Raw genomic sequence first — 25,945 nt, forward strand, 5'->3', positions numbered from 1 at the left:
CTTCTCCACCACCTCCACTTCTTATCCCATGATGGAAATAGTGTTGGACCTGTTCCTGTTTCTCCTGAACTCTACAATCATCTCCTTTGTTTTGTTCACATTCAAGATGAGATGTTTCTACACCATGCCACAAAGTGGTCCACCAGTTCCCTGTACTCAGCTTCTCATCCATCTCTGATACACCCAACTACTGCAGAGTCATCTGAATACTTCTGCAGATGACACGAGTCTGTGGAACAAAGTCGCTGCTTTTCTGGAGTGAAATGCACCAGCTGAGGTTTTGGTATTTGGTCTTGCAACACTATCCCCTATAAAGCTTCAGGGCTGATTTTGTTCTCGCTGGAGCACTCTGACCTTTTAAAGCATCGTTGTCCCTGCTGAAGAATTCGAGGAAGTGGCTGGGACAAGGGCTCTCTGCTCAATGATGGCTCTGAAACTTGGTGTCAAATAAATTGTAGGTAAAAAACAAAACAGACAGTAACCAGTAAGAGACATGCTGGAACAGTCTGAACTTAACAAAAATACTAAAAGTACCTAAAACACCAGATAAGTTTTGGTACCGGGTTTTTTTTAAAGTATGGCAAAGAAAGAAACATGATCAGACTTTCAAGGATGTGGAGATTCACTAAGACAGATTAGTGTGTACCGACAGATTCTATAGAGCGGAAAATTTAATCCATCCATTTTCTTTACCCTGCTGTCTCCTTTTTGGGTCACGGGTGTTGCTGGGGCCCATATCTAGCTGTAACTGTGCAAGTACACCCTGAACAGATCTCCAGTCCATCTCAGGGCCACATAAGAGACAAACGAGACAAACAAGCATTCACACTCTCACACCAAAGTTCAAATTATGGGAAAATATGGATAGAAAAATGTAGTACCACGTAGTAAAATTCTTCTTTATTTTAGCAGCTCACAGATTACTGTAGTTCTTGACAGATATTTTAAAGGCATATCAAGGTGTGCTTTTTGACAATGTAAGGTGGAAAATAATCTAAAACACACACAAACCCAATAAATGAAACATTTCCGGGAAACTGTGTTTTAAAATAAATGCCAGCTAAAATGGTAACTGGTCAATTTTGATACACCTTCCACCGATACAGTTTTGAAGTTGTGTTGTCAAGTTGTCAAAGTCTAAAAGGGGAATAAAAACCAAAATAATTAAATGTCTACCTCAGTTAAAATATTCAAACCAAAGTGACCTTTCACCTGACAAAATATAAATAAAATAAAATCTTTAAATTATTTAGAGTTTATCAATTCACTAGTCTGTCAGCATGATCATGTAGATTTTGTGAATTGAAGTAAAGTGATTTTCAAGTTATAATAAAAAAAATATATTTTTTTTAGTTATTTAGACTAAAAACATGCTAAAACCATTAACCCTACAGTCAATGAACAGAAATAAATCCCTCTGATCATGAAGTAGCACGGCACAATAAGAAATTTTCATGTTTGAAAAAAACATCTCATTTCATCATTTAAACCTATTAAACACAACAAATAATAAATACGAAACATGCTTTTGATAAATTATAATAAAACAATATGGTAAACATTCAAATAAGAATATAATCTGCTTTTTCTTTCTGGACTAATTACATCCATGAAAACATCTTTTGGTGGGGTTATTAAAACATAAAGCAGCGCTTCTGAAGCACAAGGAAGCCATGTGACAATGAACTATTAGCTAAAATAAATTAAATACAAAAATAAATCGCAACATTTCTTGCCAATACTTACAACCCTGGTATGAAACAGACCCTAAAATACCAGGTATTCAGACAAGCAACACATTTTTACATTTTGTTGCATGCAATTAGTTACAAAAAGTAGAACTACATACATGTACAGTTTGGTAAAACAAAACAAATCTATAATATACATTGAAAAATATACCGCTTCCTTAAATCTTCAATCATCACATGCAGAAAAAGATTGACTAGTTACACATATTAATTTTCTACATTTCTTCTTACTGACATTTGAGATTTTAATATTTTGAAATCTTATTTACAAACCTCTAAACTTCACAATAAAATGAGTCAAACATCATAAATGTGATTTAATTTCTTCAAGTACACATTTCACACAAGGACTGCCTTCACTTATAGCTGCAAAATAACACTAATGAAGCATGATAGTAATGCACGTAAAGCTGCTAATGTATTTGTTTCACCTAAATATGTGTAAAAGTGTGTGATGTAGGCAGATAAATTATTTTATTGTGATATTTAAAGCCTGATTTTACATGAGCGTTATTGTTTGTATTTAAAAAAATGTTTCATTTCCAATTAGAAAAACTGGCTCAAGAATATTTCATGTCTATAAACAACCATTTTTCATTATTCGAAAAAAAAAATCAAACTGTATATATTTACCTCTTTAGTTTCAGATTAAAAAAAACTTTTCCTGTCTTTCAGAAAAATCGTCACATGGCTTTATGATTTTATTTAAATTTTTGTTTTGAAAAAATGTTTGTGATTAAGAATACAATAAAGTCAATTTAGAACCTGTGTAATAAAGACTTGTAGAGAGGAAGAACTGCACAATAAAAGAAGATGTGTAATTTGTTTCTTAATTTGGTTTGAACATTATTTGTGGTTAGGTATTCAGTTTGGAAAGAGCAGAAAACAGACTCCTAATGCAACACTTTGGTTTCCACTTTAACTCAAGACACAAATGCCCCAAAGAAAATCCTAACAATGCATTTCAGATACAGAAAAATAACATTTTCTAACCTTAAAATAAATATATGCATATATTAATATATGTTTTAACTCTATCCTGTGCAGTCAGACATTATACAAATTTCATGTTGATATAGTGCCGAGTCACTCAGTCCCTCCTGGTTTTAAAGCAACACACATTTGGCCCTTTGCTCTTTAACTACAGAAAATAGACATTAGGATGGTGAGGATTCAATAAAATGCTTTTGTTACAACAAAAAATAAAAGGTTGGTAAATAAACTGTTTTGTTTTTGTAGCCGTAATCAGATAGAATTTCAGAGAATCTTCCCAACTGGCATTAAAACAGAGGCCCTCAGTGATTGAATCACAGCACTGATTGGACGGTCCTCTGCAGGAGGCCTCAGATGATCATTCACCTTCCCGGGCCTGGATTGTTACTTTTCATGGGTCTTATTCTGCAAATAACTGAAGAGTGCCTCCAGTCCTTTGGTTGAACACCACAGCTGCTTCAGCATCTGACACTCCTTCTGATTCACATCTTCTAGAACTGGTATGAGGATGCTCCTCACCAAGCATTTGGACTCTTCTAAAACCTTTGAAACAAACACAAAGCTCATTTAGTTACAACTCATTTGTTTTGCCCTCTGTGTTGATTAGGTCATGACCTACCACTGCACTGCAGGATGCCATTTCCTTCACACGCAGCATCACCTCTTGGTTAAATGTAGTTGGCCAGAAGATCTGTGACACCAGACCTCGACTGCATGCTTCTTGCGCTGTTAGTTTTCGTCCACAGAAGAGCATCTCATTGGCCTGCAGTAAAAAGGAAGTGTTTTTCAGTGTGACACAAATCTCTAATCCTTGATTTGGGTAAACATGGGTTATTCAGACGAGTACAAGGACAATCAAATGAGATTCGGAGACTAGAAAAAAAATAATTTTTTTTTGGCCCACCAGAGCTACCCCCAGGATCTGTGGGAAGGTGTAAGAGGAGCATCCAGAGGGGGTGAGGTGGAGTGCTGCACATGGCGTTTGGAACCAAGCCTTCTCACTCGCCCAAACGACATCACACAGCGGGAGGATCGAAGCTCCCAAACCCAGGGCAGGCCCATTTATTGCCACCACGATGGGTTTCTTAAAGTGTATAAATGCCAACACAAAGTCCCTAAAGGGATGACAGGACAAACTGTGCTTAGAATAATGTCATGTCATAAAATAGTTGAAGTCTACATGAGAAGGATGTTATTTCTTACCGTACAACATCCGCGATGCGGCTGCTTTCTTTTCTGCGGTCAGTGGACAGACGGCCTATAAGGTAGGACGGCTCCAGACCACTGCAGAAAACAGTCCCCACAGAGCTGAGCAGTAATAACTTGCTATCATCTGCAGCTGCATTACCCAAAGCTCGACAAACTTCCTTCATGATCTGGGAATAAAGAGAGAAAATGTCTGTTACTGCATGACATGAAAAGGACAGGAGGATACTAACTTTATTTCTTCAAGTTCACAACATTCCTGATTGGTTTGATGATCAACAGCAATTACAGTAGTCCCTCGTTTATCGCAGGGGATCCGTACCCTGAAACCCCACGATAAGTGAAAAACCACGAAGTAGGAATAGTAGTACAAGTAGTAAGTAGTTGTTTACTTTAGTATATATATATATATATATATATATAAAGGTGTTTTAAACCCTTGCCACACTCTTGCAAGATTTAAATAAAACAATGTTTATGAACTAAATGCTCTAAAAGAGCACAGAATGTCATGATTTCAGCTGTGTCTCAGCTGCATTCAGCCACCTACAAGTAAAGTTGTAATTTCTAAGCCAAACCTGGAGCCCGGCCTGACCAGGATTCGAACCAGGCCGGACCATACTAAGGTGCAGACCTGGTCGGTGTCGGGCTTTTGAATGCGTCAGCGGATGCGCGCGACTGATGATCCAATTATATGGCAACATGGCTTGCTATACAGTCACCAGCTGCATGTGGCCATGTGACCGTGCGCTGACCGGCCTTCAAAGAGGTAAATAAAAGTTCAGTTAAGCTTCAGATGGACTACTGCCATCGATCCATCACCCCAAATGGGCGTTCATTCAGCCGCTGCACTCAGAGGATGCACGCAGCCGACGACCCACACAGGTGAGATCACAAAATATCCATTTGAAATGTATGCAGGAGCAGAGCAGGGTCCATGTCTGAATAATGCAGAATGCAGGCAGAAGCAGGGATTTTAATGCATTTTGATGGTCATGAAAGAACAAACACCCCTTCAGCTCTGATCTTCTGCCCCCTTAGCTGCATGCATCCGCCAACCGTTAACTATATAAGCAGTCAAAGCTTAATAAAAAAATGTTTTTTTTGGGGGGTGGGTGGGCGGCTTGGACCTGTAATTACTGTTAATTCATTGGGTCAGGTGGGGTTCGGAAATGATGGCTACGGGCTGGGGCTGGGGCTGGGGCTGGGTCAGGTCTGACTTTTTGGGTCCGCATGCAACTCTACCTGCAAGTGTTCTTGGCCACGCCCACTTTTTCGCTCTGCATGGAGAACAGCTGATCAGCTGCAACAGGAAGCTCATCCTGCAGTATGGGCTGCACAAAGATGCAGCAGGTGCTAAATAATTTAAAATAATTTATTTTAAATAAAAATTCCATGCCGATCGTGCAGCTCATCCATCAATCAGCCATTATGTGTAGCGTCCAATCTTATTTTGAAAAAATGTGATAGAGCAAGTCCGCTATAAACGAACCGCCAAGTAGCGAGGGACTACTGTACTAATGGATTTTGTTGCAGAGTATAAAAATAATGTTAAAGCCAAGTCAGACAAATGTAAGTGAACTTAATGTCTGCTACATTGACTTAATATCTACAAGTTCAATAGGAAGAATTTTTTTATTGTTTTTTGGTTTGTTTTTTTGGAAACTAGTTTCCAAGATAAAAGTTAAGCTATTATTCAATCATGACCATTAGTGGCTGCACGACCACAAGCTTGACAACAACTTTTAAAACCTTTAAAGGGAAATAAGACAGAATAGTTTAAATATGCTGATGGAGATTCTCAATCATCCAGAACATGATAAATCCAAAAAGCGTTCAATACAAAAACAACTGGACTTTATTTGTAACAGAAGACGTTTCGCTCCTCATCCGAGGAGCTTTCTCAATTTTCAATTTTCTCAATTCTCTTTCTCTTCTTATCTCACTCAGCCTTATAACCTGACTCCCTCACTCACTGCTCTTTGAATTGAAAAAGCTCCTTGGAAGATTAGCGAAACATCTTCTGTTACAAATAAAGTCCAGTTGTTTGTGTATTGAACGTTTTTTGGAAATAGTTTAAATAAGTTTAACTCATTTAGAACAGAAAACAAAAGGAAATATTTAAGGTCCCTACATCAATGTGTGCTGCAGCATGGCAGCACTGATGAGAGCTCTGTTTTGAGTCACAAATTTTTTGTTCATTGTTGGTTTTGCTTTGGCTTTTTGCGCCTGCGCCACACTGCACTGCACACTACATGTATGACCGTGACGCACTTTGGAGTTGCGATCATCAGTGAGTGGGGATTTTGGGCTGACTTTTGGGGACTCCATAGTGGGCATTTTTCCCTGGATCCTTGGATCACTTGGGTGCCATAAGAGGAAAACACGGAGAGGGAAGCCACGGAGAGGGAAGCAGCGAGTCAATGTTTTGTGCAGGTCCCGCCAGAGACGCAGCAAACCCCACTCTCCCCTTGGTCCTGCTTTTGGGCATTCAGTCTCTGAGGAATAGACTGGATGATCTGTGCGCATGGAGACTACCTGGATAAATAAAGGGTAAATGAAAAATTTATTACGAGCGGGACACGAGGAGCTGTTGTGTCTTTGCCTTTATGGAAACATGGCTGGAGCAGTCCATCTCCGACTGTGCCGTGGCTCTGGATAACTTCTCTGTCTACTGGCTCCACAGAACTGAGTCACATCTGTGACACCTAATATGTTTGTTACTGCTGCACGATGTGGCTGTATCATGTGTGTCGCTGCCTTGCCATCGTGGTTCAGTTCATCTCAATATTGTTCACTGCCTGTGCAGTGGCCTGTCACACAACCTGTGTGGTGTATGTTGTAATATGTATCGTGTGCAGTCTTACTGCCTGTGGGGTACGCGTTTGTACTGAATCATCCTACTTGCATCGTTGTATTTTACTACACTATTTACTATATTTCTTTTGGACCTTGTAGATGTATTTCTTTTTCACTTTTTGATGCTTTGCTTTGTACTTTTGTTGCATTCGTTGGTATTTCTGTTTTTTGACTTGATTACACACAGGTGGATTCTACTTATCATCATCAGTCATTTGGGACAACATTGGATCATTCATAGATCCTCACTGAACTTCTGGAGTGAGTTTGCTGCACTGAAAGTAAAGGGGCCGAATAATATTGCACGCCCCACTTTTCAATTTTTTATTTGTTAAAAAAGTTTGACACATCCAATAAATTTAATTCTACTTCTCGATTGTGTCCCACTTGTTGTTGATTCTTCACAAAATTTTTTAAATTTTATATCTTTGTGTTTGAAGCCTGAAATGTGGCAAAAGGTCGAAAAGTTCAAGGGGGCCGAATACTTTCGCAAGGCACTGTATATACACAATTTTGGTTCCACCACATGTACCACATATGGTGTGAACAACAAATAAAGAAACTTTGACTTTGATCCTTCTGAAGAGGGAAACTGGGGGTCTTCATCGTGTAAAAGGTGGAAAACAGGTGGAAATTTAGCTGATTAAATTTCTTCTCTGAGCAAAAGTAGAGTGTGAATGAAATAATTACATCTTGTCACTGAGCATCTTGTTTTCTTCAAAGTGTAGCAAAGAGCAGCAAATGACTCAAGCATGCTGACAGCACTACTTATCCAAGCTGGGGTGCTTACATTTTCTAAATGAAATAAAATGACTAAAAAATCATACATTTTGTTGCCCTTAAGAAATACCGTATTTAGTAAAAACAAAAAGAAAGATCAAACATGTGTCATTGTCTCTGAGATGAAATTGGTAAAAACAAACCTCATCTGTGTTCTTTGTTTAAAACAGGTCTCTCTTGTAAATGAGTCCACGAGGCTCAATGAGACTAACCTGTATAAATAACGGTTGAATGAAAACAACATTTCAATGTGCAATTTAAGGCATTTTAAAAGTGGGAACCAGAAATCAGGTTCAAATTTGAATGTTTTGTTTGATTCAAACAGTTACAAACAAAAAACAAACAAACAAACAATAAGCCCCCATCCACACCGCTACATCACTGTTCACAATCAATCAGCACACTGCATTTTAATCACATTATCACCTCTGACCCATATTAAGCATCTGACCTCAAAGTGAATTAATTCTCCATGTCTCACCAAGCACATAATGTGCTCCCCATTTTGACTGAACGTGCCATCCGTGTGGGCTTTTGTTTATTTTTCATATAATTTATACAAACTTAATGCAGCAACATGCCTGCCTCGTACAGGGCCAAAAGAAAAAAAAACTTTTTCAAAATAGATACACAACTGAAGGGTCATAAGAGAATGTTGAGGTTTTAGATGTTGCTATAATCTTTAAGGCTTCAAAAAGTAAGTTTGACTCAGTGGTATGCCTTCTGGAGTGAGGGCAGAACAGCTGTGCACATGTGTTTTATGACAAAACAATGTTAGTTCAGCGAGAAAAATTTAAATCCTGCTCACAAACCCAAAGCAAAGACAAACAGATGCTGGTTCAACCCTGTGTGAAAGACAGAAGAGAGCTGCTGTCAAAGTGACACTCGTGTGCAGCCAGGAGACATTTTGAGGATGTTGCAAAAACAAACAAACAAACAAACATAGTATCAACAAGGAAACTAAAAGAGCAGCAGCTCAGCAAAAAAGACAAGTCAAGGATCTCTCTCATTTCTGTACCACTACCTTTTGGTCCCTTTATGTTCTGTGCTTCGTCACATTCACGTCCCGGGGAGGGTGCTGAGTGACTGTGCTGATCAGCTCAGCGAGGTGCTATCCGATATCTTTAACTCCTCCTTCACCCTGGCAACTGTTCCCACCTGCTTGAAGACTGACACCATCATCTCAGTTCCTAAGAGCTCTGCAGCAACTGGTCTGAATGACTACCAACTAGTAGCCTTCACCCCTATAGTCGCTAAATACTTTGAAAGACTGGTCATGGCCCGCATCAAAGCTACCATCGACACCAGCGAGGACCCTCACCAGTATGCATACCACAAGAATCGATCAGAGGACTCCATCTCCTCCGTGGTCCACACTGCTCTTACCCACCTGGAGCAGAAGGACTCCTATGTCCGTATGCTCTTTGTGGACTTCACATCCGCCTTCAACACCCTGATCCCCCAGACCCTGATGGACAAACTACTCACACTAGAACTAAAAGCCCCTCCATTTGCAACTGGGTCCTAGACTTCTTAACAAACAGATCGGCAGTCTGTGAGGATCTATAACGTATCCTCCTCCACCATAACCCTCAGCACTGGCTCCTCTCAGGGCTGTGTGCTGAGCCCTCTCCTGTTCACTCTGCTCCCGTATGAATGTGCAGCTACCCATCCAGGCTGTCACATTGCAAAGTTTGTAGATGATACAGCGGTGGTGGGATGCATCACAAATAACAATGAGTCCAGCTACAGGCAGGAGGTGGAACACCTGGAGAGCTGGTGCAGGAAGAACAACCTTCACATCAATGTGAAGAAGATGAAGGAGATAGTCATGGATTTCAGAAGAAGCAACCCCCCCCCCCCAAAAAAAAATAAATAAATAAATAAATAAATAAATAAATAAAATAAAACAAAAAACAAAAACAACAACATAGGAGGATATGTGGTGGAAGTGGTCTCCAGCTACAAATTCTTGGGTGTGAATGACAACCTCAGCTGGGGCAACACCACCAGCCTGATCAAGAAAGCTCATCAGAGACTCTACTTCCTCAGGCGGCTGAGACGAGCTGGTCTGGGAAGCTCAGTCCTCACCTCCTTCTACAGGTGTGCAGTGGAGAGCATCCTGTGCTCCAGCATCAACGTGTGGTATGGAGGCTGCACAGCTGCAGAAAGAAAAGCTTTGCAGAGAGTGGTGAAGGCTGCACAGAAGTCTGTTGGAGTCAGTCTCCCCACCATCACAGACATCTACACCTCCATATGCAGGAAGAGGGCCACCTGCATCATGAAGGACCCCACACACCCAGCACACACACTTTTTGGCCCGCTCCCCTCAAGCAGGAGGTTGTGGAGCATTAAATTTAGAACCATTAGACTGAGGAACAGCTTCTACCCTGAGGCTGTTAGACTCATAAATCCCTAATCAGAAAAATCACTGTAATGCCACATTAATTGGAGATTTATCACTTTATCTGTGCTGCTGATTATCCATGCTGCTGATTTCTTACCTTAAGATGCTGTATTCATACCCATCTTCTCACAAGAGACTCATGTTCAGGCTGCTGTTATTATATTACATTATTATTGCTTAGCATATATCTTAGATCCTTGTGTACCATTTCATTTTTATACTTTACATTTCTTCTATTTTTGGGTGTGACTGGGACCTTGAACACACAATTTTGTTCCACCTCATTTACCACATGTGATGCGAATGACAATAAAGTCACCTTGAACCTTGAATCTTAAACATTCCATATGAAATGGAAACATTGGGATAACCTAAAGTTTTAAACAAATATATTTTGGAAGAAATGAGTGATAAAACCTATTTATCCTCTTAAGCCCAAATTATAGTGCTTCAAAAGGGCAGCTGTGTGTGGCCCCAGGGAGGACATCAAAACTAGAAAACAGTGAAGAACCCTCTAGAATAAGAAGAAGCTGTTGTTGATGACTGGGACAGCTTTATCGTGTTTTAGCAAGCTTCCAAGCAGGATGCGGCCAAATTGTTAGCAACCGTTGCCAAAGCAATCAATAAGCTTTTCAAAGTGATTAGGTGGAATATCTGAGCTTCCACTAACCGAGGGACTTAAAAAGGACAAAAATCAGGCGTTTACTGTGTAGTTCCAAAGTAGCTAGAAATTCTTTGGGCTCTGAATGAAACAGTAATTTAGGTTGATTACACTGGAACTGAAAATGTATAAAAGTGTATTATTTAACTGTGGTGGATGTAGTCCAGAAAATGTTCATTTATAATCAATGCTAAGGCAAAAGCATAACATTAAAATGGCCCCAGACTCTATGCCCAGATTTACTGTACACTATCAGAAAAGGTGAATGACTGTATAATTACTTGTGTGCTTGTCTGTCTGTTAGCAAAATATCTCATGAACCATTCAGTAAATTCTAATGAAACCCACAAAAAGCAATCACTGGAAGTAAATCTATAGCTTATTAACTTTTGGAGTCAATCCGATTCAAAATGGCCACCACAGCTAATAGACTTTATCAATGAGTTAAATACTACAACACAATCAATTTATCAAGTATTAAGCTAATATTTGAGGAGATAGTAGCTGATAGTCTGATTACACAGTTTTTGTCCAAAACTTTCTGACACTGTCTGTCTTTTAGCAAAATATTTAATGATGCACTGAATTGATTTAAATGAAACCCTTATAGAGTCATCACTGGATGTAAATTTACAACTTTTGGAATCAATTTGATTCAAATGACGATAGCAAATCAACATCAACTAGCACAAAACTGGCTCTAACTCTCAAACACAGTCAATTTTACAGATATTGAGATAAAATTTGGTTTGATATTTTCTGTACGAGCCAGAGCTCTGAAGTCCTAGTTGAGCTTTTCTAATGAGTGAGGCAAGAAGTCTGCTATTCTTGTCCTGAACCACAGAGAAAAACACATTCTGTATCTTGTGGGCTCACAATATACAGATTATTTATTACTTTGCCATGCAATATTCACCTGTTGCTATGACTTGTTTATTTCATTCCTAAATTTTAACCTGGCGCCACAGAAAAAAAAAACCATCTCGTTTTAACATCTTGGGATTATGTGGCCATGCAATAAAATATTTTCTAGCGGGCTCAGTGGAAAATATCATTTTCTTAGGGATAGTTTTAAAATCTTTGAATCCTAACATGGTTTTGATCATTCTTTCTAAAAATAAGCTTCCCCCCCAAATATATTACGATTATCAGAGTCAGAGTCAGAGTTTCTTTATTGTCATTCGCACCTCATGTGGTACATGTGGTGGAGCGAAATTATGTACACAGGGTTCCAGTTACATCCAACAATAAAATGTATAGGAAAAACAGTAATAACATCTAAGATATGAACTAAGGAAAACATCAACTAAATATACACTAAGCACTCATAACATAAAAACATTGAACATCAGCACAAACATGAACATGAGTCTGTGTGAGCAGATGAGCATGCATGAACACATCAACATTGAAACAGATCAGCAGCAACATGAAACAGATCAGCAGCAACATGATGTGATTTATCACAGTGATTATTCTAGTTAGAGATCCATGAGTCTAACAGCCTCAGGGTAGAAGCTGTTCCTCAGTCTAGTGGTTCTACACTTAATGCTCCTCAACCTTCTTCCTGAGGGGAGTGGGGCAAAAAGTGTGTGTGCTGGGTGAGTGGGGTCCTTCATGATGCAGGTGGCCCTCTTCCTGCATCTAGAGGTGTAGATGACTGTGATGGTGGGGAGGCTGACTCCGACAGACTTCTGTGCAGCCTTCACCACTCGCTGCAAAGCTTTTCTTTCTGCAGCTGTGCAGCCTCCATGCCACACATTGATGCTGGAGCACAGGATGCTCTCCACTGCACACCTGTAGAAGGAGGTGAGGACTGAGCTTCCCAGACCAGCTCGTCTCAGCTGTCTGAGGAAGTAGAGTCTCTGATGAGCTTTCTTGATCAGGCTGGTGGTGTTGTTGCTCCAGCTGAGGTTGTCATTCATGTGTACACCCAAGTACTTGTAGCTGGAGACCACTTCCACTGCAGATCCTCTTATGTTCAGGGGGGTGTAGGTGTGTTTGTTCCTTCTGAAATCCACAATCATCTCCTTTTTTTTCTTCACATTGATGTGAAGGTTATTCTCTTTGCACCAGCTCTCCAGGTGTTCCACCTCTTGCCTGTAGCTGGACTCATCACTGTTTGTGATGCATCCCACCACCGCTGTATCATCTGCAAATTTTACATTGTGACAGCCTGGATGGGTAGCTGCACAATCATATGTGAGCAGAGCAAACAGGAGGGGGCTCAACACACATCCGTGAGGAGAGCCAGTGCTGAGGGTTATGGTGGAGGAGAAGTTGCGGATCCTCACTAACTGTGGTCTGTTTGTTAAGTCTAGTACCCAGTTGCAAATGGAGGGGCTTAGTCCTAGTGTGGATAGTTTGTCCATCAGGGTTTGGGGGATCATGGTGTTGAAGGCGGATGTGAAGTCCACAAAGAGCATATGGACGGAAGAGTTAGATTATCAGCATTTTATAGAGAAAAATACAAACTATGACAAAACAAGGTTAGTTATATTAAACAGCAGTACAGAGAAGTAGAATTAAAGCAAATAGTATTTGGAAAAAAAATGCAGTGGAATAATTTTTTTAAGATGTTCTTAGCTGCAGTCGTTCAGTAAGCCCATCCGTACCGTGGACTCTTGTTTCTGCAGCTTCAAAGCCTGAGAGACACAAAAGGAGGTATCCAAGCTGTTTGATAAGCCCACATCTTTCAGGCTTACTGTCACACATGAAAGTACACACACGTGTACACACAGTTTAGGCCACTTGAGCTCTTGTGAGGTACAGGCTGTCTTGCCCACGACGCTGTATCAAAGGCAGAACAGCCTCTGTGGAAGATCTGAGGCTCAGCCTAACATGTGAGCAGCAGAAAATCCTGTTTGCTTATAGTTCTGAGCCAGAGGCGGGTGACTGTGATCATGCTGCTGTAAGTGGCCAGCCCAGGATTCTAGTAATAAACATACTATATGGAGCCGGTTAAAACATGTCTCAAATCTTCGATGATTTGAATAGCTATAGATTTATATTCATACCCAAATTATGCATAACCATTTAGAACAATTGTTGAATTGAACTAAGTGAAAACTTGCAATAATGCAGTCAAAGGAAGCACGTTATATAATGCAGAAACAAGAAATTGAGCTGGATGGGTTTGGTGCTGATTGGTTTGTGGAAATAAACATCCAGTCACAGACTTCTATAGGAAGACAGTTCAACAAGGAAACCAGCCCCATTCATGAACAGCTGAGCAGAGAGATCTGTCGTGGCATCCAGCTCTACATGTTGTTTTACAACTAATTTAACAATTGCTTTTATAAAAGCGCACGCTGTAGCATTAAAAAGAAATTCGTCCAGCATAATTCAGAATACACGGTTTCTTTTTTTGAGTTAATGTCATTTATAGTTAAAGAGTCATTTCTGGGATTTAATTTGCTGCAAGATACAAATTTTCATAAAAGGAATACATCTGATGGAGAGTCAGCAGGTGGTCTACAAATTGCAGAGGAGAGTAGGAAATACACAGTGAAAGCCAGAGAACACAGCTTGGCACAGATTTTGCATCCTAATTGACTGTAGAGAGGACACAGCTGGGAGACCAGACCTAATCAGAAGTGCTTCTAAAAATAATGAAACCCTGTTCAATGTGCAATATATTAAATATTTATCAAAAACTTTTGATTGTGTAGGGTGTCACTTAAATTTTTTTAAAAGAAATTTTGTATGAAAACGACTCTGATGCTATAAAAGTACAGGTTGCATAATTGATCCTAAGAATTTGCTTGGATGTTCCCATTTTGCAGGTTAAATTGTATTATGAAAGGGGATAAAACGTAAAAAGACAAAGTATAGCGCAAATCTTATTGGTCACAGAGAGCTTCTTGGAAGTGCTGCCATCTTAAGCAGCAGTTTTTGCATTACACAAGTGAAATCGTTGAACATCATCTCTAAGGTTTGCAGTTCTCTCGAAAGGCAATCATAATTTAGTCTCTACAAATGTTCAGCATCATCTTTGCACTGGATTCAACTGACCTTATTCTTGATGTTAAACAAGACTGGCTTTTGTTTGTGAGAAATTGTTACTTTTTCAGGAGTCCCCCCCCTTTTTACTTCCATGCAGCTGACAGTGTCATTTTCGGCAGCTGCCACATAAAACTACAGCTTTTTCCACACAGGCTCCTGAAAGACTCATTTGGAGCAGTTACTGAATGGCTCTCGTCTCTCTACAGCAGTAATTGGTGAAATTTGATTCATTTTATCCAAATGAATCTACATGGCAACGTGATGAAACGTCATTTAGCATGGGACCCCTGAGACATTCTTATTCACCACTAAACAAAAACAGCCAAGCAAACTTGAAGAAACGAAGAAAAATGGTGTTTGTAGGTTTTTTTGTTACTCTCACCTCTGGTGTGAGAGCGTTGTTGTCTGTGGTTTGGCTGGAAAGCAGGACGTGCGTAAAGCCCTCTTCCTTTCGGACCACGATGTCTCTGAATCGACAGTTGCTCTCGTTCTGTCGCACGTTGTACCTGAGCCGCTTGTCAAACACATAGCACTTCTCCTCAGCCAGCTTCCTCTTTACCGAGCTGTGAAGATGCATCTTGCCATTGGCTAGCGGGGAGCCTGACAGAAATGAGGGGCGACAGAACAGCATGTCAACTATTATTTGTTTAAAATTTTCTTTAAGATAATTACAAACGACTGACAACTGGTAAAACGTGCATAAAGCCTGACAGAAAAAATGAAAATCTCCCAATTTATTTCGGAAATATTTCGTACACGTTCATTTCTATTGCAACTTGGCCTGATTTTGCATTGGAAACTATGATTAGTAATATAAAAAAATTTAAAAAAAAAAAAAAAAAACTCATTTGATCAAAACACTATAATAAGAACTTTATTTTACAAACAACAATTTTCTTCTTAAAATAGTCTATGTAGGATAGTTAAAAGAAAAAAGAATGCACATCGAGGGTGAAACAGGAAGTAGTTTTGTAGCTTTAACCCACATTTGGGGGTAGCTGTGGCTGAGTGGTTAGAGCAGTCGTCCTCAAATGCAAGAGTTGGGGGTTCAATTCCACCAGCAGTCACATGCCAAAGTGTCCCTGGGCAAAACACTGAACTCCTCATTGCCTCCAATGTGTGTTCCATCAGTGTATGAATGTGATAAAGCACTGATTATTATTAGATCTAGTAGAGTACTGTATGACTGGGTAAATGAGGGCACAGATTGTAGTGTAAAGCACTTTAAGTATCTTGATAAGATAGAAAAGTGATAAGTGCAGTCCATTTACCATTTTCACTTAGTTTGCAAAATTATTATCAAAACGAGCAGTGACATGCATGTTTTTAATAACTATACAACCTGACTGACTTGTTTTTATGCCTCTACAAAGTAATGAATGTGTATTGATTTATGGAATCAGGATATTAGATTTTAGAGTGTACAGTGTCACAGACCATCAGACAAAAAAAAAGCTGCTTTTTTTGTGATAAAACATTTCTGTGCTGTCAGAAACTTGAACTATTAGATCAATTTTGCGTTCATCCAAGCAAAACATCTAATGTTAAACAAAATCCTCTTATCTTATATTCAACTTCTTTTCAGACATACTTTGAATTTCTTGAAATTCCTCTCAGTTTTTTTTTTTTTAAAAGACAAAATAATTCCGTCTTTTTCTACCAAGTGCTTGGTGCTTACTCTACAAGCAACATCAACTAAATAATCAGGCTCATGCTTGTCAGTATCAAATATTACCCTTACTATAGTTGTGAAATTTAGTAATTTCTGCCTTTCAGGGCTGAGGGATGAGACTTAAACCGAACATGATGTCCAACACGGAGTGTTCTGAATAATTTCTGAACACAAAGCACAGTGCATGTGCATCATCTGAGGGCATTTTCTCTGCTGGATATTTGAGCTTTCGCTGTGACGTGAGGCTGAGTGAATTTCAACTTGATTGCATTAATATTCAGACCTTGAGAAGATTTAACACACCATAGCTGAATTACCTCGCTATGTCAGGTTTCAAATTCGAAAACTGTATTAACTACTATTTATTCATATGGTGTTTATGTTGAATTGATTTAATATCTTATTTAATTCAGTTAATTTTATTTGCATTAATTACCGATAAATGATTTCTCTCAAAGCGCAACCTCGGCTGTGGACTTTTATTACATGAGAGGAAAAAATGGAATAAAAAGAAGTTATACAACGGGCAAGTCGTTCTTATTCGAGAACATCTTGACACACTGTGGGTGCTATTACTCAAAGAAACCACAGTTTTCTGAGCACAACCTGTGCTTTGATGCTTTTACAGTCAGTACACTGAAGGATGAAATTAAATTTCAATCAAATTAGATTTTTAATGGACATTAGATTAATTTGAATTCTGCAGTGTTTCCTTGATGTATTGCATGCAAATATTAATTTGAGCTTGTAAATAGTAAAAAATAAAAATTAAAACTAACTATTAGAAAAGAAAAAGATGTAACACTGATGTCAGACAGGGAGAGATAAGAACTGTCCTGAAATACTATCCTAATAGAAACCATGTTTCTAAAAACAAAAGGCCAACATCACTGTTGTTACTGCTTTAGAGGGTCAAGAATGAGTCCAATCTTACTCATACAGCTGATAGACTCCACCATGTCATTGTATATTAAACTCAAAACATAGCCAAAGTAAAGAAGCAGTTTGTGAAAACCTGAGTACACCACATGTGTAAGATTGGTGCTTTCTGTGATCACCCTGCATCTGCACTCCCCAGTCTCTCTCCCTGTTAATTACCCTGATCTGATCCACCTGTGTGTCCTGTCCAGGTGAGTGGGGTTGACTCATTAGTCTGTGTATAAGTCTGTGTCTGTGTGCTATTTGTTGTCTGGACATCGTCTGGTAATCCCTTCTGAGTCCCTGGTGTTTTCCTACGTGTTCCTAGTGCTTCTTCATGGTTCCTGGATCTGAGTGAGTTTTGTTGCCACATCAGCTTGTCTATTTTGTGTTTAATTAATGTGGTTCTTATTTTAGTCTCTGGGTCACTGAGTCCTGCCTGCATCATTGGGTTTTGTCTCCAAAAACCACCGCCTTATGACAACATGGTTCAAAAGCTTTAGAACCTCTTTTAGTTGCAATAACTTGAAGTAGTCATCCTCTGCATGACTTTAACAGTCGCTCACATTAATGTGTGAGGGGTTTTGTTCCACTTGTTTCAACGTTGCTACAGTTCATTAAGCTTTGCAGACATGCGTTTATGCACAACTCTTTGCAGGTTTCATCACAGCATTTAAGCTGGGATGAGGTATGGACTATGACTGGACCATTTCAACACCCTTTTAGACATTGTGTTGTAGATTTGCTCCCGTATTTGGAATCATCATACTGCCGCATGATCCAGTTTTGGCCAAGTTTTAGTTGTTGGACATATGGTCCAATATTTGACTCTTTAACATGATACTGAATGTCCAGAGCAGTGGTGTAGAGGTTAAATAATGCAAGAGAATGCTGAATAAGATTTGACACATTCTTGTTAATAAACGCCAACCAAATATTTACAATATGATACTGATCACCTGCTGCAGAAAGCTTTGAGTCAAGCTGAAGTTGCTGTGTGAGCTGAGTGGAGTAGGCCTTTTAGGATTAGATTAGGATTCATAATCGCTGCCAGAGTAATCACTATTAGACTGGCTCAAACCTTCACCAGCCAAGTTATAGTGCTACATGATTGAACAGGTGACAGACTAAATGTTTAAACATTTTAACAGGAATGGGTCCAAGTTTACATTTAGAAAAACGGGGGCGGGGATGATCACAAAAGTGTAATTCAGAGTTGTGGCGAATTATGAAATCGGCAACAAAGGGACATTATTGTTCACATACCTGTTAAAGACTTGTAAACGTTAACAAAAAATGTTAAATTGTGTCATCTGGACCAGTTTCTTTAAGTGAGAAACATTTTTGTTTCGACTTCCTCTGATTACTCAACTGCTGCAAGGCAACAACGAGAAGAAGAGTACATGGCAGTGTGCGAGAGAGCGCACAGTCATGTGTAACTTGAGGATGAGATGCAGGCGAGTAGGCCAATGCTAGCTTGTTAGCAGTAGCAAATCTCAAAATGTTCTCTTGAACAATAGATCTTATTAGATAATCAATTACTTCAGTTATAAAAACAACTACTCCTTTCGGCTTTTCCCTCTTCAGGGATCGCCACAGCGAGTCATCCTCTGCAGCCTCTGTTCTCACTCCAACTACCTTCATATCCTCTAACTGCATCCATATATCTTCTCTTTAGCCTTCCTCTTTGTCTTTTTATTGGCAGCTGCATTTCTAACATCCTTCTACCAATATACCCACGGTCCCTCCTCTTGACATGTCCAAACCATCTCAGTCTGGCCTCCCTAACTTTATCTCCCAGTTGTTGAACCTGTGCTGTACTTCTGATTATCTCACTCCTAATCTTATCCATCCTCGTCACTCCTAAAGAGAACCTTAGCATCTTCATTTCTGCCACTTCCAGTTCTTTCTCTTGTATTTTTGTCAACAGACCATACAATATAGCTGGTCTCACCACTGTCTTGTAAACTTTTCCTTTGAACTTTGCTGACACCCTTTTGTCACAAATCACTCCTGAAACTTCTCCATCCACTCAATCCTGCATGGATTATCTTTTTCACTTCTTTACCACATTCCCCATTTTCCTGGACAGTGGACCCCAAGTACTTGAAGTCCTGCACCTTTTTGACCTCTGCTCCTTGTAGCCTCACTGTTCCACCAGCCTCCCCCTCATTTACACACGTACTCAGTCTTACTACGGCTGACTTTCATTCCTCTTCTTTCAGGTGCACACCTCCACATCTCCAAGTTCTCTTCCACCTGTTCCCTGTTCTCACCACAGATCACAATGTCATCTGCAAACATCATCGTCCATGGGGATTCTTGCCTGACCTCATCTGTTAGTCGGTCCATCACCAGAGCAAACAAGAAGGGGCTCAGAGCCGATCCTTGATGCAACCCACCTCTTGTGTGGTTGCATATAAGTTTATATAGGTATATATAATAATATTGCACCGTGTGTGTGTTTTGCAGGAATTGGCTCTTCTGTAATTGTACAGCCATAGACCCTCTGTTTGGAGAGACAGGTTACTGATCAAAGGAGGGCTGTTTTGAGTTAACACTTATCTAACTGTAAAGTATTTCTAATGGGCATAGTTTATTCACAGACAATTCACTTTTGATTGGACACAAAACAATAGAGCATTTTTTGTATGATAAGTGCCATTCACAACCCAAATTAATTGATTTGTCAGACAAACCCCCTCATCCAAATCTAACAGGAAATAGGGGATTATTTCTTGGATGAATGCTGCTTCATCATGCCATGTCAAAATGTACCAAGGCTGTTTTGGTATGCAGTGGGCCCTACTTCTCTCTTAAACCCTTTGAAAAATACAGAAAAAAAAAGAAATACAATTATCTGTGCATTCTCTCAACATAATTCAATATTCCATATATTATAAAATGTGGCAATTGTAAAACTTAGCACCCAGGAAAAAGAGAACTGGCATTCTTGATAGAAAAATGGACCATCACTACACTGCCATAATCCAACACAAGTTGCATTTAAATTATCAAAAAGGCAGCCACTTAATGTTTTCTAATAATAATTTCAAGATGACTTGTTCATAACAAAGGTAATGATTAATCATTTTGGTTCATACTCTGGACTGTGACCCAAGAGTGACATTTGAATGTGATTATCAGTTCTCTTGAAAAGATCATCCATTAGAGATTTTACAAGCTACATTGTCACACCACACCTCTCCATAATATAAATGTAAAAGTGCTAAAATAGACTGCATTTCATTACTAATACACTAAAACTATAATTTATATCCTGATGCCTGATCAATAATCCAGGTAGATAAATCTAACAAGATTGAGTCAAGTTTTCTGGACAGATTCTTATTTGTTGAAATATTTCATCTTTTATCCAAAAGACTTCTTCAGTCTGAGGAGACTGTTTTGGCTGTCACCACCAGCAATAATAATAATAATAATGATGATAATAATAAAGATTTTAACAAAGAAAAATCTGTCCAGGGGACTTGACTCAACCTTGTCAGATATATAATTTATACCTTTAAAAGAGAGATGACGGCCCCTTCAACCTAGATGACAATTTCCTTATGTTCCAACTTGTGTGTGGCTGGTTCATGGGAAATTTAGAATACATTATTTTACATGTCCATCCTGGCATGACTCTCAGGTGGCAGCTTCAGATATTATTTCTGCATTAGGTTGCTTCAATGACCTTGTCACGATCATGGTTATAGCCTAGGCAAGAAGCTGGCATGGCCTTACATTTTGACAACCAAGCCATGCCAGTGTGAGCAAACACTGGATATGCTGCCAAAGCATGGTGATACTATGGTGATACACCACCACAGCTTTGCTTTGGATGCTTTTTACACACTCACTACCATTGTGAACTTATCTGTCACACATAATGAGGAGCCCACTGCATTTTTAATACATGCCTGAAACTCTTGCCAAGACCCTGCAAAGTCCCTCCATGATCTAGCTTTTTATTTTTTTCATAGCGGGGTTGTTATCTCTAGAGTGAAGGGAGCCTAAAATAACGGTCACTTTAAAACTATCACCATTAGGGGAAGGGGGGGCGGGGGACAAACATTGTAAGCCCCTATAAATTACTGATTTATTCCATTAAGACATGATCCAAGAGTTGGAAACTTTTAGAAATTTTACAATCTTACATTTGAAGGAACATGGCATTCCAGATCAACATTAAAATCAGATCCCAACTGTGAAACACAGTAAGTGTAAATTAAAGATGAAGGCTCCTTTGCTTTTTTTTTTAGTTGTGTAAGAAATATTCAAAATTAAGACATTTTGAAGACATGCTTAAGACATTTTACTGAGGAATATAGTTTGTAAACAGATACTTGAAAAAGAAGAAATTAAAAAGAAAAAACATGGATCTAACATGTTAAGTTTTGACCTAAAGTGCTGTAGTTTGACTTGAAATGCACATCCTATAAACAGTGACACATATGAAACAAGATTGGAGGAATGTATCCAGAATTATTCTCACTGTTGCCACTCATAAAAGCTGATCAAGAAATTTATGAAAATAACGGTTTTTTTTTTAATTAGGTATTGGTGATTTACTAGATTGTAAATTACAACGAATTGCATTCTAGTTTGTAGTATAAGTGATTACTCTGTAAGGTAAATACAGGCAAAAATCAGACAAAAGTATAATTTTTTTTTTTTTTTTTTTTTTTTTTTGGTGAAATAGTTTATCATATTACATTCAATTCATTTTAGTTTGTTTATATAGTGCCAAGTCACAACGTAGTCATCTCAGGGCACTGAACAAAAACTTTCAAATGTATAAAAGTAAGTTAACACTATTTATCCGAGGAGCAAACTATTTTGAATTTAACGCCATTGCAGAACTCATCTTGCGCTAGCAGGAAGGCAACAGCGGAAAGGAAAACTCTTTCAAGAGAAACCTTTAACAGAACCAGGCCTTAGGACAAGTGGCCATCTGCTTCGACCGGCTGGGTTTGAGAGGAACAGGAAGGAGGAACAGATACACAATGGCAGATCAAGAATCACATGTCAATGACAATCACAAGAAAGAAATAATATCAAATTAAAACCATTCAATTTTAGCAAATCTTTTAAGGAACTGAGGTCAATTTGTCCTCCAATTGTATAAGCCTATGGCAGCATAACAAGCCAACCCTATCTAAATAATTTATCACAAAGGGAAGTCTTAAGCCCAGTCTTAAAACTGGACAATGTGTCAGCCTCACAGACAGAAACTGGAAGTTGGTTCCACAAGAGAGGAGCCTGATAACTGAAAGATCTTCCTCCCATTCTGCTTTTGGAAACTCTAGGAACTGCAAGTAAACCTGCAGTTTGAGAGTGAAGTGCTCTGTTAGGAAAATATGGAACAATAAGATTTGTAATATAAGATGGAGCTAGGTTGTTGAGAGATTTGTAGGTTAGAAGTAAGATTTTGAATTAAATTCTGGCTTTGACAGGGAGCCAGTGGAAAGAAGCTAAAACTGGAGAGATATGATCTCTCCCACTAACTCCAGTTAAGACTCTGGCAGCAGCGTTTTTAATTAACATAATACTTTTTAAAGATTTTTTTTGGACCCAGATAACAAACCATTGCAATAGACCAGTCTAGACATGAAAAATGCAAGAACCAGTTTTTCTGACTCATTTTTAGATGAGGTTTCTAATTTTAGCGATATTACCTAAGTGGAGGAAGGCGGTTCTAGTAAGGTTTTTAACGTGGGGGTTAAAAGACGTCCTCATCAAAAATGACACCAAGATATTTAACACTGGAGCAGAAGGCCAGATTAATGCCATCCAAGGAGGGTGAAAGACTAAAAAAAATATTCTTAAGATGCTCAGGTCCAAAAACCTTAGTCTTGTTTGTATTCAAAAGTAGAATTTGGAAATTGTAAAAAAAATAAAAATGACAAACCTATAAGAATGGAGTATATAAAAGTCAGATAAAAAAACCCAGTCAAGATACGTAAATTTGAAACTAATAATAAATCAAACTTTTTTAGTTTAAGGCATTTTCCTTATTTTTGAATTATGTATTTCCATTGTATTATAAACATTGTCTACTGGTATATGTACAAATATTTGTTTTTGTTTCTAAACTCTTATTTGTGTTAGTTATCCTGTTTTAACATAATGTTTTTTTTTAAATACAGCATTACATTATATTTGTTCATAATTTGTATTCATTTCTGAACACCTTACCTAGTTCAGGGGTGAACTGTGGTCCAGTGGTCTCTTTGTGTCCTACTTCTGCTTCCACTCTATCTGAAGGCAGTCTAGGTGACCTTGCTGCTGCGCTGTATATGACAGGCTCCATCTCTCCATTCTGGAGTCCGTTATGAGGAACCCTCAATGGGGGAACAAAGTGAGGTCCACTTGCTGGATGAGCCTTATAAGTCATAGTTTTGCTCAGTCTGTCCCCTAAAACATGTTTCCCAGCTCCAACACCCACTTTCTTTTGTTTCTGTGTATGCATTGACCCTCCAATCCCTAAAACAGATCCTACTCTCACCCCCACAGGTGGGCCACTAGTCCTTTTCTTCTTTCGGGCCTCAGATCGAGGCCTAGAGTCTTCTGTCACAGAAGGTTGGTTGACACTGAGAGGCTCCCCGTGATGTTTTTGGACTTTAGGTCGTTTGTGTGAATGTTGTTTTGAGCTGTTGAACTGGTCAATGAATTCCTCACAGTGCAGCAGGTGGTACGCTGGTTCCCAGGTGTCCTCTTTACTTCCATAACCTTTCCATCTGATCAGGTACTCCCACTTACCCTTTTTGTTCCGCCTCTTGTCCACAATCCGCTCCACCTGAGGGTCACAAACAGAGGAAAACAACAGAGAAAAAACTGAGTCACTTTTTGAGATACAATATTCTGTCTCAGATTTATAATTTATATTAGAATAGTTCACTCTCTCTTGCACAGTGATGGCTGGACATGGGCACCAGTGACCCCTGCGACCCAAAAAGGAAGCAGTGGGTAAAAAATAATGGATTAGAATAGTGCACTTATATGATCAACTGAAGACACAAAATGCTGGTTCTCCCTGTGTGACTGAAACATTTTTTTGTTTTTTGATATGCAAAACGGTGCAGTGTGATAAAAAGAAAATCCACATATGTATTTTTTTTCCCAATATGTGACAAATTGTAAGTCAGTCACTCTTGAGAGTTTAATGATTATTACAGTTATTATTAAATACACTCAAATAACTGTCTGATAATATTATATTGTTTTTTTTTTTTCTAATAGAGAAAAAAAACAGTTACCGAAACACAAAAAAAAAACCTACCAAAAAAAAGAACGAATAGTTATTGTAAATTTTGTAAGGCTTTCATAATGGGCAGGAATGATTTCATGTAACAGTTGTTGATGCAACAAAACTAAGAAAGCCAAAGTTTGAGCTCAATGCATCTGTTGCTCTGTCTGAAGTGACTACTGACATTTGAGTACTGTATAGCGATGCTTATGTCAAGCAAGTCCTCAAGTCGGGGTAAAATATAACACTGTTTTCAGCTATTTCCTTGTCTTATTTGACAGAGATAAATTAAAACAAAGAATTTCTAAAACAAAACCATTCGATTTATGCCCACATTCTTACACTGTGTTTGAGTCATTGCAGAGAATGACAAAATCTTACAATATGCATTTTACAGCATCTGTCAAGTTCAAGATAAGGTCCAACTGTTCCAAGATAGATAAGTGACCAGAGTGGAGCAAAGACGAGATGAAGGCCACCTTCATAAAAAAAAGACTCCTAGACAAGCACTCTAAAGTCAAACCAAAAGTAAAAAAGCATTTTATGATTATATAAGACCAGCACAAACCTTAGAACAGTGGAAAACAATTTAACATAAGCACTTTATTATATACATATAAATGAATAAATATAATTATTTGCTAATTATTTACTAAGCTAAATAAATTCAAAATAAAGTAATTTTTTTCTGAAACAATTACACACACACATACAGAAAAATAAGTACAAACAAAGCTTAATTTAAGAATGTGTGTGTGTGTGTGTGTGTGTGTGTGTGTGTGTGTGTGTGTGTGTATTGATCGATCTATCTACATGTATGCTGTTTGTTTACTACAAAATAATGCATTTAAAAAGTTCAGCTTAGATAAAATAGTCTAAATCCATAAATTTTTTTTAACTGTAAATATGACTATCTTGGCTCAATATGCGTGGCTATCACCTAAATAAAGTGTGCATTAAATAAGGGTACAATTTTAATGTGTTCATTGCAAAGATGACAAACGTTGATTACGTACTGTAACCCCAGATTCTATGAGTATAGGTGCAGCCCTTTAAGGCTATCTCTACAGGGTTTATTCCTAGTCCATGCCCACGGGCTGTGTGGGCCCCACCCCCGGTCCATATAAATTACGGCGAGACGGGGCAATCGGCACCCAAATAGCTTTTTTTCTTAAGCCATTTAGGAACCAGTGAGGTCCAGAGTTTAAAGGGCTGCACCTATACTCATAGAATCTGGGGTTACAGTACATAACCAACGTTCTATTTCGTGTAGGCTTTGCCCTTTAAGGCTATCGCTAGTGGGTTAAAGGCGAAGCAGGATGTAGTCTATGCCTCACTGGGTCCATTCAGACACAAAATGAAGCACCTGCTTGCACAAAAAACATTTCATCACTCAGCCTTCTGTGTGCGGAATTACACACTCCATGCGCAGGAGCGCACC

General features: G+C 38.8%; 1 protein-coding gene across 1 annotated transcript in view; it reads right to left on the reverse strand.

Moving 5' to 3' along the window:
* Nucleotides 1-2,938: 2,938 nt before the first annotated feature.
* The window catches only part of LOC119429937 (chromodomain Y-like protein 2), a 40,722-nt gene continuing 17,715 nt past the window's right edge, over nucleotides 2,939-25,945 (reverse strand). Inside the window, exons 2-7 of the mRNA XM_037697431.1 lie at nucleotides 23,454-24,054; nucleotides 15,045-15,262; nucleotides 3,948-4,120; nucleotides 3,649-3,859; nucleotides 3,364-3,507; nucleotides 2,939-3,287 (exon numbers count right to left, since the gene is read on the reverse strand). Coding sequence (XP_037553359.1) covers nucleotides 3,129-3,287; nucleotides 3,364-3,507; nucleotides 3,649-3,859; nucleotides 3,948-4,120; nucleotides 15,045-15,262; nucleotides 23,454-24,054 — 1,506 coding nt within the window. The 3' untranslated portion in view covers nucleotides 2,939-3,128. The remainder of the gene's footprint in view (nucleotides 3,288-3,363; nucleotides 3,508-3,648; nucleotides 3,860-3,947; nucleotides 4,121-15,044; nucleotides 15,263-23,453; nucleotides 24,055-25,945) is intronic.

Source organism: Nematolebias whitei, chromosome 2 (genome assembly GCF_014905685.2).
Source record: "Nematolebias whitei isolate Nwh7 chromosome 2, NemWhi1, whole genome shotgun sequence".
NCBI lineage: Eukaryota > Metazoa > Chordata > Actinopteri > Cyprinodontiformes > Rivulidae > Nematolebias > Nematolebias whitei.